Source organism: Mustela nivalis, assembly GCF_964662115.1.
Source record: "Mustela nivalis genome assembly, chromosome: 17".
Taxonomy (NCBI): Eukaryota; Metazoa; Chordata; class Mammalia; order Carnivora; family Mustelidae; genus Mustela; species Mustela nivalis.
This window is the reverse complement of record NC_139036.1, coordinates 4,631,090-4,649,617: the sequence shown is the minus strand read 5'-3', so window position 1 is coordinate 4,649,617 and position 18,528 is coordinate 4,631,090. Positions and strand designations below refer to the sequence as shown.

The following is an 18,528-nucleotide window of genomic DNA, read 5'->3' as shown; positions in this document are numbered from 1 at the left end:
CGTATGAATTTTAGGATCAACTGGTCAATTTCTGTCATGGGGGGAGGGGCAGCCGGCTTGAGTCTCGATAGCCTTGACTTGGGGAGACAGTGTGGAAGGGACCGCCATCTTGACGGTGTTAGCTCCCAGTTCCCGAACACAACAGTCTTTCCGCTTAATTAGCAATTCTTTTTTCAGTGATATTTTATTTTATAGCTTCAGTGTTCAAGTCATATACTACTTAAGCTAAACTTGTGCCTAAATATTTTATTGCTTTTGATGCTCACAAGGGTAATTGCTTTCCTAATTTTTGGAACGTCCATAATGCACGGAAGTGCATTTCGCTTTGTGTGTTGATCTCGTGTCTTAAAACCCACGGAAATCATTTATCCTTAGGGTGGATTCCCCTCGCAGCACCTCGGATCCCGCTGTCAGCAGAGCCGCTGGTTGTCTTTACTTAAAGCCTTTCCTATCCGGATGTCGTTTTGCTGTTGCTCTTGTCCTGGTGTAACTGCTTTGACTAGAACCACCAGGAGAGTGTTAAACAGAGGGGACAAAGCCAGACATTTCTGCTTCGCCGGTGGCCTCAGGGGAAGGCAACCCATCTCTGGACCATGAAGCGTGGTATCCGCTGTGGTTTTCATGGCTGCCGCCTACCAGAGTGGAGGCGTCTCTTTCTGTTCATTTTCTGAATGTTTTTATAATGAAAGCGTGTCAGATTCAGTCCGTTGCTGCGTCTGCTTTTATCGCGATGTCCCGCAGCCATAGCCCTTCATTTGGGGTTTCCAGTCAGCCTTGCCTTCCGCAGGTAAATCCCACCAGGGTGTTGGGATCTATCGGTGTCTAATTCTTGTGACGTGCCGCTGGATTCAGTTTGCTGCTATGTTCCGAATTTGTCATTGTGTTTGTTGGGGATTTCTCCATCTGTGTTCATAAGGGACATTGTCCTAAATGCTTTCGTGTGGCACTTTGTGTCACTTCTGTACAGTTTTACATTTTCGGTGGCTGGATAGGACTTTTCTGATCTGGAAAAAATACATGTTTGAAGAACTAATAATGCAAACCGCTCTAAAACCTTTTCATATTCTTGATCTTAGGCTCAGATGAAGGACTACCAGCGTGAATTAGAAGAAGCGCGTGCGTCCCGGGATGAAATTTTTGCTCAGTCCAAGGAGAGTGAAAAGAAACTGAAGAGTCTAGAAGCCGAAGTCCTTCAGCTGCAGGAGGTCTGTTTACTCAGCCTTTTGTTCAGTATTCGCCCCTGAAATCTCTCCAAGGTCAAAGTGGTGTGCTGCTGCCGGGGTAGCCAGCTTAAGTTCATGACCATGTCTAGTAAGGCATTGGCCCACCCCCGACCTCAGCGCAGCAAGCAGGCCAGTCGCACTCCCCCGGGGCTCGTGGGTCCAGTCCCCCAGCTGGCCGGAGGCCGAGGGGCGGTTAGTAATTCTCCAGGCGACTTTCCAGGCTTCATTTCCTACGTCAGAAAAGGTCATAGATTCCGGTATTGCTAAGTGTGAGGGTCATTTAACCCAACTGTGCTAAGGCTGCTTAGTCTTCCACTGGAGCAAGCAGGGGACACCTCCCAGGGAACGAGGAGGTCTCATTGAGCTCCTTGGGGAATCCGCTTGTGGGCAATGCTTCCAGTCCCTCTAGTGAGTTCTCAGGAGCAGGGACTGACAAAGGGTCTGGGGTTCTGTCCCTGGTGGGCATGCCCGCACACACACACGGTAACCGTGTCATGACCTGTACGGAGACCTGACTATGCACTCAGTGTGTCCCCGTTTCTGCATACATGATTAGAGTTTCTTGCAACCTCAAAAGATAGCAGCAACCTCAACTGGTAACGCTGTTACCAGTTAAAAAGAAAAAAAGAAACCCCCACATACCCCCCCCTAGAAAGGCGGGCTTCAGTGGTGGCGAAGGCCACCGTAGGTGTGGGGTCAGGCTGGCCGGAGGGGAAGGGGACGCCCTCGGCGTCAGGGTGGCGGAGGGCTGGCGGCTGGATAACGCCGAGTGGACCCTGAGCTGCCTCCGAGGGGCCGTTCCTGCTGCTGAGCCTTCTCTGATCTCCGTTTTACTGATTTCTTTTGCTCTGGTCTTTATTTCCTATGGATTTTTTTCCTGACTTTTTGAGTTGCACACTCACTGATTTTTCACACATTTCTCTTGTCTGATTCTGCTTCTAGAAAACCAAATTCCCCTCAAAGTTCTGTGTTCGCTGGGTCCTGCAAAATCTGGGCTCACGTTGCCATTTAAATTCTAATTTTTCTTTAAAAGATGGATTTATTCTCGAGAGCATGCCAGAGTGGGGAGGGGCAGAGGGGGCGAATCGTGATTAGCCGACTCCCCGCCGAGCCCAACCCAGGGCTCCGTCTCCGGACCCCGAGATCACAAGCTATGGTGAAACCGGGAGTTGCTGCTCAACCAACTGAGCCCCCGCCCGGGCCCCCTGGTTCTTAGTTTTTCTCATCTCAGTGATGATTTTCTTTTTTATTACATAAATAATTAGAAGTGTGGTTTAAGTTTCCAAATGTGTGATTCTTGGTTTTCCGTGGGGGGAGGGGGTCCTTGTTTTTTGCCCTTGATTTTGGTCTTGCTGTGTCTTGGCTAGGGCTGCTGGGCTACAGGGCCAGGCATGGGCAGTCTTCCAGAACGTTCCAGGTGTGCTTAAAAGAACGTGCACGTGGTTCTGAGGGACGCAGCTGTTCAAGACCTGTGTGGTGCATCGTGCAGCTGACAGGGCTCGGACCAAAGGTGTTGGGGCTCCAGGATCCGGGCCCCAGGGCACAACCCACGTGCACACCTGCTGCCCAGCGCCCTCCCAGCCTTGTCAGAAAGTGTGTGTTTCAGGCCCTCAGACAAGGGCCCATGGCATTAGGGAGAAGAGGGCCTGCCCTGCCCTTCCCTTCCGCTCTTTTTCCTCCCCTCACACCGCTTTTGTTCTTCGGCTTCTAGGCCCCAGGCCCCTCCCCTTTCTCCCATGGGTCCCCCAGCGTGTGTGTAGCGCACCCAGCCGGCAGACAGGAAGGGCCCTGGCTGGGCCCAGGACACGGGCAGCAGAGGCTGGTGCTGCTGGAGCTGACGCTGACCCGGTGCTTGTGAACTGGAGGCCGTTGGGTCTGGCCCAGAGCATTCTGCCAGCTGCCCTTGCAGCGGGGCTCGCCGTGTCCCATGTGTGAGGGCTGTGTGTGCTCGAACCCAGGCATCACCTGCCTCCTGTGTGCTAATAACCTGAGAGGCGCACACACGTGTCAGGCGCACGGGCAGACTCCTTTGTAGCAGCCCTATTCCACCAGCAGCGTGGAGCCGGCTGGGCCGGGAGGAGTTAGAACCCGGGGTTTCTGTCAACCAGCCTTAGGATTTGGCAGCTCCCCTCCTCCACACCTTGAGGACAGCAGCACGACTGTCCTCTCCATCTTTACCCATGTGGGGTAAGAAATGCACCTGAGCTGCTTCCTGCAGCAAGTCCTCCTTCCAAAGAAATGTACGGAAGAGCTGCAATGAGGCAGTTCTTCTGCAGAGAAGTGGCCGGCCCGGCGCTGTCCCTTGCCGTGCCCTGGTCTGCCAGGAGCCGCCCGCGCGGCCACAGGGCCTGGATGGCTGTGCTCCCTGTCCCTTTGAGGAAGAGCCCTGCTTCCCGCCCAAGCCCAAGCACTCTTCCTCCCTGCCTCTCCCCCACACCCCACCGGACAGCGCACCCCAGCTGCCAAGCACCCTGGGGCCCAGATGCTCCTGGGTCTCCAGCTTGTCTGTGGGACAGCAGGGCACTCCGGTGTCACCGCGGGGGAAATGGTTAATGGCATGCAACCTCCCACAGGAACTGGCCTCGTCCGAGCGAGCGCGCCGCCATGCCGAGCAGGAGCGAGATGAGCTGGCGGACGAGATCGCCAACAGCGCCTCTGGCAAGTGAGTCTCCCGGAGGCAGGTGGCCAGCTGGGCTAGAGACCAACAGCAGTGCCCCCACTGCCCTGGTCCTCTCAGGCACCTGTGGCCCACTCCCCCTTGGGGGCCCACCCGTCCCCAGAGAAGGCCGCAACGTCCGGCATCTGGCAATCAGGGGCTGATCTGCTCCTGTTCCGAGTCTGGGAAGGTGAGCGCAAACCGCCGGGCCTCCAACCTGCCTCACCGCCCTGCGGCCGCACTATGCAGCCTGTGCCACCCCACCGCGTCGGTCACTCCCACACTCGGTGTGGAGGAGCGTCTGGAAGCTCCGATTTCCGCAGGCTGCAGGCCACCTTGCCATGCGAGTCCTCACTTCTGGATCAAGCAGATCTCTTAAGACCTGCTCTTCTCTGAGCACGTTTTTCAGGAAGCCCTTTTTCCCAGTTACGGTGCTTTATGCGCCTTGTGGCAGGTCCTGGTGCGCACCGGGCATCTGACCGCAGTGCGCTGGCAAACCCACGCCGTCCAAGCTAGGGCACGCGCGGTCGTCTCGCCCTTCCAGAAGGGAACCCCGGCTGCCGTCTGTGCTGCCAGCGGGCAGGGGCACAGCGATCCGGCAAGGCCTGGGGAGAGATGGGGGGACAAGGGCGGCAAGTGTGAAGTGTGACGGGGTGGACTTGCTGGCAGACTGGGGGACGGCAGCCAGACAAAGCCGGCAGAGGAGGACATGGCCGGGTGGGGAGCTGCCCCCTGGCCCACGTGTCCCAGGGCCATGCAGCCCCGAGCTGAGCCGGCACCTCCCCTCCCCTCCCCGGCCCGGCCAGGTCTGCGCTGCTGGATGAGAAGCGGCGTCTGGAGGCGCGGATCGCGCAGCTGGAGGAGGAGCTGGAAGAGGAGCAGAGCAACATGGAGCTGCTCAACGACCGCTTCCGCAAGACCACGCTGCAGGTGGCCGTGCTGTCACTGGGAGGGGCTGCGCTGCCCCTCGGGCTGAGCCACTGAACCCGGCTCTCCCCTCCACTCCAGGTTGACACGCTCAACGCGGAGCTGGCGGCCGAGCGCAGCGCCGCGCAGAAGAGTGACAACGCGCGCCAACAGCTGGAGCGGCAGAACAAGGAGCTGAAGGCCAAGCTGCAGGAGCTGGAAGGCGCCGTCAAGTCCAAGTTCAAGGCCACCATCTCCGCCCTGGAGGCCAAGATCGGGCAGCTGGAGGAGCAGCTCGAGCAGGAAGCCAAGTAAGAGGGGTTTGCTGCCACTGACCCCAGCGGACCACGTCTCTGCTGCAGGCCGGGGCCAGGCTGGGGCCGGGCTAGGCCCGCCCCACGAGAGCTCCAGGCCACGGAAGGCGAGGACCGCGCACACATGACCTGAGCGGGACAGGGAGATGCTATGAGCCCCGGGGACGGCTGGGCTCGCCTGTTGCCCCTTCCCAGACTCAAGTGTCCTCTTGTCCCCACGATTTCCCAGGTGCCATAGTTGATGTTGCCGGCATCCCATGAAATGCTAGTTTGTTGTCAGAGAACAAATGTGGTTTGACAAAAGCTCTCCTTCTCCCATAGCAGAGGGCAGCCCAGCATCTTCTCTCGTGCGGGAGGTAGCAGGCCGGGCACTGGGGGACTGCGTATGATGCAGATGCAGCTCTCCGCGTCCCAGACCGCCCGGGCCAGCGCGCGCCTCTGCCCTCGGAGCCTGGACTCCGAGCGCGGCCTCCTCCCAGACACGGCCTCCCCGAACCTCCGGCTCATCAGCCTCCGCTGCACTCAAAGCGAAGGGCTTGTTCGCATTTGTTGTAGTTAGCATGACTTGCTCTTCTCAGGGAAGAACTCCCTCGATGCCCGTTTTTGCATAACGTTTATGAAGGAACAAAAGGACATTTTATGTTCTCAACGAGGCTCAGCGCCCCGTCTGCCAGCAGGGCGACATGCTTGGCTCTAACTGAAGGGGGAGTGTGGGACTTCTGTTTGTCTGTTTCACCAGTAACTGCAATAGCCCCCAGCATCTTGGTGGGCAGTCAGGAAATTTTACATCAAAAACAGTCACTCATTCATAAATTGGGTCTTGGTTTTGTTTTCTCAGCTAAAAAGTTAGGCAATCAAAGTAACCAGCTGAGGTTTTTGTCTTCAAAAAATCTGAACTCAATATATATGGAAAGTGGTTTAAAAAAAAATTTTTTTTTTAACTTATTTGACAGAGCCAGCACGAGCTGGGTGGGGAGGGGCAGGAGGAGAAGCAGGCCTCCCGCAGAGTAGGGAGCCCAGTGTGGGGCTCGATCCCAGGACCCCAAGATCATGACCTGAGCAGCCAGTTAACCGACTGAGCCACCCAGTATCCCTGGGGCAGGTAGCTCTGATCAGAAGATCGCCAGCGTGCTCACCATCTGTGAGGTGGAAATGATGAATGTACTTTTCTTGTCTGTCAGCATCAGACGACGGATAATCCATATTTTAGTCACAAGGGAGAAGCTTCTGGGCCGTGTTAATTCTATGACTCTGGTCAGGTCCTGAGAGGCACTCGAGCATGTTGTCCTCTTCCGGAGAAAAAGGTCTTACAAAATCCTGTCTGCCGCGTTCCACGATCATTCCTAGAGTTGCACAAACTCATGCACGGGTTGTTTCAACAGGGAACGAGCAGCCGCCAACAAACTAGTCCGTCGTACCGAGAAGAAGCTGAAAGAGATCTTCATGCAGGTTGAAGACGAACGTCGACACGCGGACCAGTATAAGGAACAGGTAAGGGGCGCAGCCCGAGCGGGGCGACCACGCCTCCTGCCCCAGAAATGCTTTGCTTAGCAAGGACATTGGGGCAGGAGGAGCCCAGGACAACCACTGGAGCAGCAAGAGTAAGAAAATGCTACCTGAGATGTTCACTCTCATATTCCTGGGGCGCATGAGACACTGGGGTGCTGGGGACACAGAGGTCACTTAGACGTGCGCCCATTCTCCCAACCCTCACCCGCAGGACCAAGTGCCCCCAACGGTGGTTCTGGGTGGCTGTGAGCCGGACCCACGAGGCGCTGGCTGGCCAGTGTCCACTCTTTGAATCAAAGCGTCACATCCAAACCAGCCATGCTGAGTGGGGGCACAAAACCAACCGTACCAGCTCCTGGGGCTGGAGACAGTCCCCGTCGTCGGCTCTCCTGTTTCTGCAGGAACAGCCGTTCCTTTTAGTGCTCCCTGGGTCACTTGGGAAGGTGCTGAAGGTGTCGTTACTCCTACAGAAAACTCGGGTGAAAACAGAATTTGACCATTCGGTGTCCTTTAGCAGAGTTGGCTTTGTAGACACGGGCTTCGTGAGAGGGGCAGGGTGACTGACGGGCCACCGCGCAGGCGGGCGGGTGGGCGTGCACACACACAGGTACATGTGCGCATGCGTGCGCTGGCTCATGTGGCCGTCGGGGCCCCGAGCCATGCTACACTGGGGACGCAGCCAGGCTGAAACTGAGTCGGCCGGGCTGGCGTTGACGGGCTCGGTGCCATCCCCCAGATGGAGAAGGCCACCGCCAGGATGAAACAGCTCAAGCGGCAGCTGGAGGAGGCTGAGGAGGAGGCCACACGTGCCAACGCATCTCGGCGCAAGCTCCAGCGGGAACTGGACGATGCCACGGAGGCCAATGAGGGCCTGAGCCGCGAGGTCAGCACACTCAAGAACCGGCTGAGGTGAGCGACCCAGGGCTGCCGGCACAAGGCGCAGGGCCTCAGAGGTTGTGCCCAGAGCTGCAAGCACAGCTGTGCGCGGGGGCTCGGCGTTTGGTCCAGAGGGAGCGTCCCATTCGGGCAGCGGCAGTTGCTCTGCACTCGCGCGTTCGGGGTTTTGGCTGTGGTCGTCCTCCAGCAGGACGGAGGAGGGACGCTCGCTCCCTGCTGGACCTCCCTGGTGTGGAGGCACCGGCCACCCAGAACAGTGCCCTCCACCCTCCGCCCGCCCCCGCCTGCCCACGGGATGTGGCTGGTGCCAGGGAGAGGCCGAGCGGGTGGGGGCGATAGCTACGCTCCCTCCCGCAGAGCAGGTCAGCTGGGGCGTGGGGGACAGTGGCCTAGGGGCCACGCCACGTATGCCCGCTCCTTGTTCAGTGCGCTATGCACTTTGTTACGTTTACGAAGTGTGTTACAAGTCCACGTTCCATGTTCCACGGCCCAGCCACCGGCCCATAAGGACTTGCTGCCCCTTGGGCACAGGGAACCTGGCCTCCACCCGCTGCCCTGCCTGTTCCTACGGCAACGGCCGCGGCTGCACCAGGCCTGCCTAGGGGGGCTGGAGAACGGGCAAAGCGCAGAGGCTTCCAAATCACGTCCGCCTCCGCCCCCAGCCACCCGCAGAAAGGGTGCAAGGGTGCAAGGGTGCGGTCCTCAGCGGCTGGAGAGCTGGAGAGCCGCGCGTGTTCCCGGCCTCACCTCTGCGCGTCCTCCCCTTTCTCCCCAGGCGAGGCGGCCCCATCAGCTTCTCATCCAGCCGATCAGGCCGGCGCCAGCTGCACATCGAGGGGGCCTCCCTGGAGCTGTCGGACGACGACACGGAGAGCAAGACCAGCGACGTCAACGAGACACAGCCGCCCCAGTCCGAGTAGAGCCCGGGAGGCCTGGGAGGCGATACAGTGGGACACGCATGAGCCCCCGAGCCCACCTGCCAGGGGCCGCCCCCGCGCCTGGGACTCCTTCCTGGAAGATCAACCGTGTCTTAAGGCTTCCGGCCGACCCTACTGTATCCCACGTCACATCTGAGTACAACCGCGCCCCTTTTCTATATACACACCCGAGACACGCGCCCGTTAAACAGAGTCTCCTCATTGCATCTGTTTTCCATATAGTCCTCGCGAGACCATTTCGAACTCACGGTGAGAAGAGAACCATTTGTCAGACCAGTCGCCGGTGGCGGGGGTCCCAGGGCCGCCGTGTGGCGGCCGCCCGTCGCTCTGCATGCTCTCTCTACAGACAGGTAACTCCGTTCCGTGTCCGTGTGGCCCCCGACGACTCAGCCACATCGAGTCTCCTAGAACATTGTGGAACCTGAACTGCACTTGTGACCCCATCTTTCCTCCGAGAACGAGCAGCACGACCTAGTGCGCAAACTGTGAAAGGGGCTATGGCAAGATGAGGAAGGGGGGCGGACACGGGGGAGGCCACGTCCATTTGGGATCCCCCGCCCCTCTCCCTTGAGCTGGTGGCATCCCCGCGTCTCTCCCTGTGAACTCTCCTTGGCCAGGGCTGGTCCGTGGGCCCACTGGCTCAGCAGATGCTCGCGGCGGTCCGCAGGGGGCCCTCCCTCGCCAGCCAGGCTCGCATGCTGACCTTGCAAACCAGCCACTGCTTTGAGCCCAAAATGGAAATCTCGGTTTTGTGTCCCAGATTTATTCCAAGTTTGTGCGGGAGGCTCACAGAGCCTCCCCAACCGACGCCATCTGCCTGAATGTTGACATGCCAGTGGATGTGAATCCTTGTTCCTTTCTCCTCCCGTCCCCCCCGGACAGTGTTACAGTGACCATCTAGCATTCTGGTTTTGGTTGATAGTTAAGCAAACTGACATTACAGAAAGTGCCTTAGACACTACAGTACTAAGACAATGTTAAACCTATGATTTGCCTCTGTAACAATTTAACATATAAGTTCTGACCGTGCTTCGTATCATGTACCTCTCCAGTCAAAGTGGTATTAGAGACATTCAGCGACAGCGAATCAGTGTTAATTCTAAATCCTTGATCCTCTGCGACGTGCTTGAAAACACAAACCTTTTGGGTTAAAAGCTTTAACATCTGTTAGGAAGAAATGTCATGTGGGTTTGGAATCTTTGCTTTTCCCCTTGATGAACTGTACTGGCTGTTACCACCAGACACCTGACTGCAAATATCTTTTTTCTTGTATTCCCATATTTCTAGACAATGATTTTTGTAAGACAATAAATTTATTCATTATAGATATTCACGCCTGCTCTGTTTACTGGGAGGAGAAAGCACCCGTTGACAGTAAACACACCTCAATAAACACGAAGTCACGTCAACATGGAATCTGTCTTCTCACCTTCTGTTCTCCGTGTCCCGCCTGTGGCCTGTCTGAGGCTGGGGGGGGGCCCAGACCGGAAACACGGCCAGCCAGGCCCACGGTTTCAGGGGGGCACTGTGCTCCCAGGTACCGGCGGATGACGGGGTAGCCCTCGGTGGCCCTGGCTCTGCGTCCTGCTTGCACACTGGCCTCTGCGTGCACGTGCGGGGAGGGAAAGGGCCGCTGGGGCTGGAGACCCAAACGCTAGTGGCCAAGGGAGCGGGTCAGGGAGGCAGGATGGAGCCTCCCTCCGGGAGGGCTCTGCTCACCAGCCAGCTCAGCTCGGAACGGTCCTAGAGGGTTTTGGTTTATCCTTCGCTCTCGGGCAGGACGCACTTCGAAAATGGTTCAGGGAGCTCCAACGGCAGCCTCTCTAGTGTCGGCCAGTTCGGACAGGCTGGAATGAAATGCCAGGAGAATGCACGATCCCGCAGACGGCGCGGATTCATATATACACATACTCCACGATACTCTCGGGCCAGGGCGGTTCTGCTTGGCCAAGCAAAATGGGCAGAAGTGCCAGTCACGTTTCATGTGTCCGTACCCTGGCATTCAGCAGAGAACTCAGAGGAGCTTCTCAAAAAAGAATTCTTCCCCGTTGGCTGGTTTCACTGGCATTAACATCCACGCAATCTCCCCACAGCCCAGCGATCCCAGGCCAGCCTCCTCGGAAGAAACCTAAGCTACGTGGGCTGGTTGCAGTTCTGATGCCACAAAGACCCATCAAAAGTAAGTTTCCTCCACTCAACAAACCACTGCTTCATCGTCCAAGGAAAAGGCGGTTCCTAAAACCTCTGCCGGGCACGGACAGCCCTAGGAAGAGGGTTCATGGATGCTGGGTTCTCAGTGCATCAGCAACTCCGAGGAGCAGGCCGGCTTCTGCCCAGCAGCACTCTGGTTCCTCATCAGGAAGGGCTCCGGCCAGACGCAGGCAAGCCCTGTCCTCCGCAGAGACCCAGTGCACACGCGGTGAGGCTCTGCTAGGGCTGTCCCTCCGCGGCCCACACCAAACCGCCTGCCCCTGCCCAGAGGTGTTTGTCTGACGCAGACATCCCGGGGATGATACTCATTTGCTCTAGTGGGGTAACACACATTCCTAGCAGGGCTAGAAGCGTCTTACTTCTGAAGCCCGGCCATCAGAAACACTAGAGCCCTGTCACCAGTCGTCCCCATCCCTGGAAACGCCCCCTGGCTCTGGGTCTCTCCTGTTGTGCCTTCGTCCTGAAGCTGGTGTTGGCGGGACACAGGTGTCTGGGTCAAGACTGGAGAAGGAAAGTACTCATGGGTGTCCCACTCCAGGAACCACCATACCCTGTCCCAGTGGAACCTGACCACCTCCCTAAACCAAAAACCATGCTGGAATAGACCATGGGATGGGAGCCTTTAGGAACGCACAGAGGCAGACGTATCTCTGAGAGTTCCAGGCGGGGCTGAGACTGGAGGAGAGTCCCTACACACACAGGGTTTCTTGTCACTCTGGGAGGGACAACGCCACACCGAGCACCTTCCCACGTTTCTGGGAGGCTGTGTCCTGCACCGGCTCCGAGGACTAGGCGGGTGCTCCGCTTCCAGGGGCAGCCGGCTGCCATCTGGGAAACTAGCCAATCGTGCAACGTGTCCCCGTGCTGCTTGTTGGAAATCAAACTCTCAGTAAGGGTGTACTGACAGGACGATGCCAGCGTTTGAGGCCAACACTAACATCCACAAAAAGTGGGACCACGTCCTTCTACCCTTGCTGAAACTAGAAATTCGTATCTGATCCGTCACGCCAGTGACATCTGTTTTCTCAAAGGAGCCTAATGGCTCTGCCCCTGCCAAGTGACATCACGGAATCACACACAATGATGTCCTGGGACGGCACCAGACTAGGACACACCAGGTCTGAGGGAAACCGCCCAGCACAGCATAACCTCCCTCGACGTACCGCCCCGGTTCTAAGATGCCCATGTTCATGCAGGTGTAAAATCTCACGCGTCCCCCAGTCGCCATCAGCAGGAGGCAACGGTGACGTGACGTGGGTGTCATTGCCAGACTCCTCCCGGCAAGGTCAAGAGCCCAACATGAGATCCTACAGAATGGGTCTCAGCAGCTTAGAAGCAGCTTCTGGAACCAACAGCGGGAGCTGCTTTTCACAAGTTCTCCGGCCCTAAGCACTCACCACGGCACAGAAGACAGTTTGGGAAAACACGGACAACTCTGGGTCAAGACCAGCCAGAGCGTCAAATCATGGTGCCAAGTAGTACGAATCTCTCTTAACATTTTACTTATTTTTGGAGTGCGATATGGAAATCTGTCTAAAGTCTAAAAAAACGTCAAACGAGAAGCGTTCTGTAGTTCTGAGGGGCATGTTTTTCTTAATGGTTCGCGAAAGACAGGCATGTCTTGGAAGTGCTGGGTCTGAGTCTCTGAAATCCGGCCCTCACTGGGCCGGTACAGGACAGAGCCCGGGGGGACCCAGCTTTTAACTTCCTCAAGGGTGACCGCCGGTCATCCCGCAGCTCGGAGAGCCCCTGCTCTATCCTACTGGCTCGAACCTCCAAGCCTCTCAGCCCAGGTTTGGGCCAACTGGGACAAGGAAAAAAAATTGGTTTCATTACTTCCATGTTAAACAGTGAATTTGGGAAAAAAAATTAATTTGAGCAACTTTATAGAAAAATTTAGAGAACCCACAAACTATCTGCATCTTAACTGTTTTTAACAAAGGTGCTCACCTGTGCCCACCATCTCCCCCCGACTGCTCCCATTCGCCTGTGGTAGTGCGTCCACGCCACAGTGGCTTGGCAGCAAAGTCATCCCACCGCTCGGAGGCCGTGAGACCCTTTCGTTCCTTTCTCGAGATTATTTCATTTGCCTTATTACCATGGGTTCTTCTACCCAAAGGAGAAAGAGAAGAGTTTTCAAAGCTTATCACACTGTCATGCTGAGCAGACTCCGAGAATCATCTAGTGACACCAGGAACGTAAAAGTGTACCTATTCCCCTAAATTCTAGATGATATTGCAACTTGCTGATTTTTTTTCCCTGGCTAAAGCAATCATTATTTTTTGCAAATAAACAACAGTGCTTAAGCCCACCATCTTCTTACAGGGCGCAGTGGGGCTCTGGGCTCATCCAGACCTCTGTCACCTGACTGTTAATCCAAGCACATGCCCGGGGGCCACTACTGCCCAGGCCTGCCACCTGCAGATCATGACCCAGGCAGGATGGGGCCAGCAAACCCGTCTCTTAGAAAACATCCGCTATACAAGCAAGTTACATCTCAGTTCAATCTGCGTCTGGTTTCCCTCGGGGAAGGCTTCAGGGCTAACAGGAAACCCCAATTTAACTCCTGTGGGCACAGACGGACAGACGGATGAAGGGTGAGACAGATGCACCATTTCACCAAGGAAGTCACTATGTTCCCATTCACTCAAGAGGACTGTTCTTCCTTAAAATTAGAGAAGGGCTATGATATGCTCACAGAGCACCTCTGTAATAGTCACGGACCAGTTTTCAGAGAAGATGCTCCAAGTCATAGCAAAGTGATTTACAAAGATGCCTCCTCGGCTGGCCCCCATTTTTAGGACAGACCCCAGGAACACGCCTCCGTCTGGACAGTGAGGCTAGCACCCGCCGTCGGCTCCCAACTCCCGGGCAGATGCACACGGGAGAGCTGCCAGGAAGGAAGCCGCAATGAGGAAAAGGCCTGAGATCTTCCTGGACCTGTTCCCGTCACTGGCCTGGCAGGACAGATGTGGCCTCGGGCCGCCCCCCGGGAAGCCCACCGCTGTGCCCTGGACACCCCGCCCTTCCCGGAAGACGCCAGTTTCCACGTGGCTCTCAGGAGAGGCTAAGGGCGCCCTGGGGACAGCTGAGAGCAGCAGAGTCAAGGCCGGGAGACAGAGGTGGACGAAGCCTGTCCCTCCTGCTACAGAGGGACAGCCCTGCCCCAGCCCCCGTAGCCCGTCGTTTCTAAGGGTCCCAAAGCAGCTCATCCGCTGAGGCAGGAAACAGAACCCAGGCCAGCGAGGCCTCAGGTTTGGAGAAGTGGAGCATAATTCAGGAAATGAACCTGAGCTGGTGTCCGATCCTGGCTCGTCCGTTCGCTGGGGGAGCTCAGGCCACCTTAAACTCTGGGCCCACCTTCCCTCCCGTAAACTGGGGTGAGTGGGCTGTTCCTGCTCCCAGGCCTCCCGAGTCCCGTCCTCCCATGAGACTTGACATCCCACCTCAGCTTCCGCTCCAGAGACAAGGGGCACGATTTCTGGCTACTCTGGGCTGAAAGGAAGCAGAGCGCTGGCTCCTACCCTCCTGCGGGAAGATTCCAGAGCAGGGAGGGGGTAAGGGCAGGGGGGGTGAAGATGGGGGCAAGGGGGGAGGGGGGATGGGGAGCGGGGGGCGGGGGGCGAGGTGGAAACACTTGGAGGCAACGGGCAGTCCTTCGCTCCTGCAAGAGTACCCCCTCCACCAGGAGAGAGCACAGCGGGGACCCCACTGAGGGACAGGCGCGTTCCTGGAGGTTTCCATGAGCGCCAGGCTAACCTGGGCACGGAGCAGCCCGGCGGGGAACACGCGCACCAAGGCAGGAGGCTGTACCTGCAAACAGCCTGCGGTGACTTTCATGCCGGGTGGCCCAGGGCCCTACGTGAGCAAGTAGAAAGCAGTGACTTGCACTGCAGGATCCCAAATGCTGAAGATGAGGCCAGGAAGTAGCCAGCTTCCTTGGGGGCTCATAACAGGCTAGGGCCTGCTGCAGCTACAGAAGACCCCCCCAAACCTGAGAGGTCTCCCCAGCAAGGAGCCCGGGAATACAGCACACCGCCGCCCTCGCATGGACCTGGCCCGCGGTGTCCTGGGCCCAAAGAGGCGGCGACAGCTGGTGAACCACACACGGGCTCCCGCAGCCATGGCCCCGGCCCGGCCCGGCCATCGGCTGACACACGCGTCCACGAGCCAATCGCAGCAGCGCTCAGTGGGGGAGCAACTGAGGAGTTGTTGGGGGCCAGGGCCAAGCAGTCAGGCCCAGAACTTGTCCTGCGTCAACGGCAGCAGCTCTGCTTCCACGACAGAGCCGAGGCTCAGACACAGAGAGGTCTCCGGGCCAAATCTGATTCACTTTTCATTTACTTCTACTTTTAAAACGACAGACCACACTCTTCAGAAGCGGGGTTGCGGAATCTGATGCACCCGGACACGCCCCCAGTGTAGCCGCTCCTGCATCCAGTCACTCTGTGCCTTTGCGACCGCACACCCGGCACCTTCCCGCACTTGCCAACACCAACCTGAGGGAGGACAGAAGCCCAGACCCAAGGGACGGCCTGTCCTGACACACAGACACGCATGGGGAAAGGCAGCACAGCCAGGCGCCCGGATCCATGACCTAGAACACAGCCCCCCTCCACGGCCGAGCCCCTCCTCCCCACCCGCCCCACAGGGCCCTCCCGGGCATCACAGCTACGGGCAGAAACCAGCCCCAGGGATCTGGCCGAGAACGCCCGTTTTGGCCGTGAGACGCCTCCTCACGAGGCCGCCAGGCTTTTTCTTGCCCCTGCTCATGGCCACCAAGCGCCCACTCCTCCGGTGCGGGAGCACAGACACCGGAACCCGGCTCAGGAATTCCGCATCTTCCGCAAGCAGGCAGGAACCCAAGAAAGCAATCTCCATCCTTTGTTTTCTGTGAAATTTATTGTTTCCACATTAAAAGATTTTTTTGAGGGGAAGTATTTTCTTGTTTTCTCTTTTAACCACATGATGATCCTATACAGCCGCCCAAGTAGGACAGCGTCAGTCGTTAACATGCCATATGAATTCTGAATAAATAAAAGCTACAAAGCCCAGGTTATATACAAATACCTCGGGCGGTAATGTTTACAAACCTATGTACAGTAACACAAATGTAAACAGTAATGCAGCATGAGAGGAACCAAAGGACGCACAGAACCACCATGGCGGCCAGTCTGCCTCGACTCAGGCGCGCGACCTTTCCTAACACGACCGCGCAGGCCCTCAGAGGACAAAACAAAACGCTCTGAAAGATGTCACTTAACTCAAGGACCAGAAAGCTGGCCAGGAGGTTGCCCCCGCCCTCACCCAGAGCCACGCAGAGGAGGAGACGGCGCGGAGGACCCACACTGTGGGCACCCCGGCCCAGAGGCTCCTGCTCCCTGCGGATCAGATGGGCGTCTCGCTCTCCAGGAGGCAAGTCTATGGAATGGTGACTGCTAAAGTAAAATCAGAAGGTGCAGAAAATGTTCCCGAATTCAGTGACCTTCCTGACTCTGTTCCAGCAACAGGCCAAACTGTGGGGAATGGGGCTGGGGGATACATGATCGTGAGCACTGAAGATGCCTGGGTGGGAGCTCAGGAGGAGGGCACATGTTGACCTGATCTGGGGGAGAACTTCTAGAAGGTCTGCCATGTCTTAAACACAACTAAATCCTATCGGTACAACAGGGTGGGAGCTATGAGGCAGGTGTGACGAATGGGTACTTCTGCATCCAGTGACCAAGGAATACACGTACGTATCACCTTGTGACCCACAAAAGTGCAATCATGTGAAACCAACGGCACCACGGCGAGAAGAGAAAATAGCCAGCATTGATAGCGCGCAGAGTCCTGGGGCTGGGCGGGGCCCGGCAGCCGCCACCGCATGCAGCCTGCCCTCTGCCGGCCACGGGGAGGCGGTCGCAGGGGCCCAAGCTGGGCCCAGGCACCGAGGGGTGAGGCGTGGGTGTCCTGGGCTGCTGGAGGAGGGCAGGAGCCCCCACCTGGAGGCCGGGCACTCACACACTGAGAGGCAGCATACCCGGTGCTGACGACGGGCGCGAGGAGCCCAGACCAGGAGGCGGCGGCGCTGGGTCAAAGCCGTTTACTGCCCTGTGGGGGTGACCAGAGCAGAGAGGGGAAGGGAGGGGAGAAAAGAGAGAAAGAGAGAGACGGTCATTTAAAATCACTCGACACACAAGAAATGTACCTGCTCTCTATAATCAGCCCTCTTCCTGCCCAGGGTGGAATCACGGCGGCCCTGGGAACGGTGGCGACTGGAAGGCATCAGTGGGTCAAAGACTTCAGAATCAGAGGATGGAGAGCAAGGCGCTCGCGTGCTTCCTCCTCAACGACTCCGTCCTGCCGGCCGCCGCCACCACAGCCCTGACTTGCCCCTGCAGAGCTGGTCTAAATGTCTGCCCGAAGGGAACTGTCTGAATAAATACTGGTACAACTAAACGAGAAGTTTACAGTTTACACAGCCATTAAACACACTCCACAGAGTTCTTTAACCGCTCGGGAAAATACTCAGAATGTAACTGATGCTACGTGGAAAAGCAGCAAGTCGCCAAACTGTATAGGTTCAATGCCGGGCAGGAAAAGAGTAAGTGACAGACATTCCAGACTCTTAACATACCACCTTTTTTATGGACCTTACTTCTGTGTAGCTGAATTCACAATGTGGGCGCGCTACACACACACATGCACATACATGTGTATAAAATCATTTATGTTCTAGAAAGGAAATTTAACGACGGTTACTTTTCCTCCATCTGGGTGGTGGATAATTTTGTTTACTACTTTCCACTTTTTATTGTTTTCCAAATCTCCTACAATGTACATGAATATCTTAATAAAGGGGAAAAAAATAACTCTGTTGTTTGGCAATATGGGTAGGTGTGTCTGTGGACATGAGGGGCCCGCCCCGCCGGCCCCCACCCAGCCCAGAGCCCACAGCCGGCCCCAGCACCCAGGAGCGAGGATGCAGAGCCTCCCAACCCCGCCCTCAGGCTGCGGCCCCACCCACTATCCCCACCCCAGACCCACCCGCCGGCCCCCCACAGCCACCAGAAGCAGAGAGGGGAAAAGCACAGTGTTGGACCCTCTCTCGGGAAGCCACTCCAGCCTTCCACGCATCACCCTTCCCAGGAAGGTTCCTCCTGGCAGCAATACGGGAGGTGCGGGCAACTGTGGGGGCTGTGCCGAACCCACAGGCCATCGCTGTCCCCCCACCTGCTCAGCGGCAGGGGCCAGGGCCTTGAGTATAGACTCAAGGAGAGAGGTTCTCTTAAAAGACAAAACAAACCAAACCAAAGGGGGGGGTGCAGACACACATTCCCCACAAAGACAATGCTTTCACGCGCTGCGGAAGTAAGTGTGACCTGAGAGAACCGGCATGCAGGGAGACGAAGAACCAGCTGACGACTACGAAGGGCTAAGGTCCGAAGTAACTGACCCCGGAGGACAGAAATGAGTCTGAAAACAAGCAACCCCGTGCAGGCCAAGAGCAACAGGACAGCCCGCAGGCACGAGACTTCTTGCTGCACAACCTCCTCCCCGAGATGTGCACCTGGGACCCTCCCTTTTCTTCCTGGGCCTTTCAATCATCTGTTCCCTGTCCTCTACAACCGCCTGGGCCTCTTCCCGGGGCCGGGCCTGCACCTGCAACCCCCTGCAGCCTTCACGGCACTGGCCCCCCGCCACCATGTGTCTGGACAGTCCCGGAACCTCAGCGAGAACCAGGCAGGCCTCACGCACAGCCTTGGCCTCAGAAACATGGATGTTATACTCCGGCCGTCAGGCTGAGCCCCATTGGCACCAGGAAGCGGCCGGCACCCATCCAAAGGGGATGCAAGAGCCCCACAAGAAGGACTCCCGCACGCAGATTTTAG

General features: G+C 57.2%; 2 protein-coding genes across 16 annotated transcripts in view; one reads left to right on the top strand and one right to left on the bottom strand.

The window, feature by feature from the left end:
* Window positions 1-9,772, top strand: part of MYH10 (myosin heavy chain 10) — a 118,511-nt gene extending 108,739 nt beyond the window's left edge. For all 8 annotated transcript variants that reach the window (XM_082708190.1, XM_082708195.1, XM_082708192.1 and 5 more), the window contains 7 exons: window positions 1,077-1,205; window positions 3,797-3,885; window positions 4,686-4,809; window positions 4,888-5,096; window positions 6,482-6,590; window positions 7,345-7,517; window positions 8,281-9,772. In XM_082708190.1, coding sequence (XP_082564316.1) covers window positions 1,077-1,205; window positions 3,797-3,885; window positions 4,686-4,809; window positions 4,888-5,096; window positions 6,482-6,590; window positions 7,345-7,517; window positions 8,281-8,425 — 978 coding nt within the window. In that variant the 3' untranslated portion in view covers window positions 8,426-9,772. The remainder of the gene's footprint in view (window positions 1-1,076; window positions 1,206-3,796; window positions 3,886-4,685; window positions 4,810-4,887; window positions 5,097-6,481; window positions 6,591-7,344; window positions 7,518-8,280) is intronic.
* Window positions 9,773-9,852: 80 nt separating this feature from the next.
* Window positions 9,853-18,528, bottom strand: part of NDEL1 (nudE neurodevelopment protein 1 like 1) — a 50,293-nt gene continuing 41,617 nt past the window's right edge. For 7 of the 8 annotated variants that reach the window (XM_082708198.1, XM_082708204.1, XM_082708200.1 and 4 more), the window contains one exon: window positions 15,538-16,747. In XM_082708198.1, the coding sequence (XP_082564324.1) occupies window positions 16,654-16,747 (94 nt within the window). In that variant the 3' untranslated portion in view covers window positions 15,538-16,653. Of the gene's footprint in view, window positions 10,291-15,537; window positions 16,748-18,528 lie in introns of those variants that run through there. The other variant, XM_082708201.1, reaches the window with a different exon arrangement.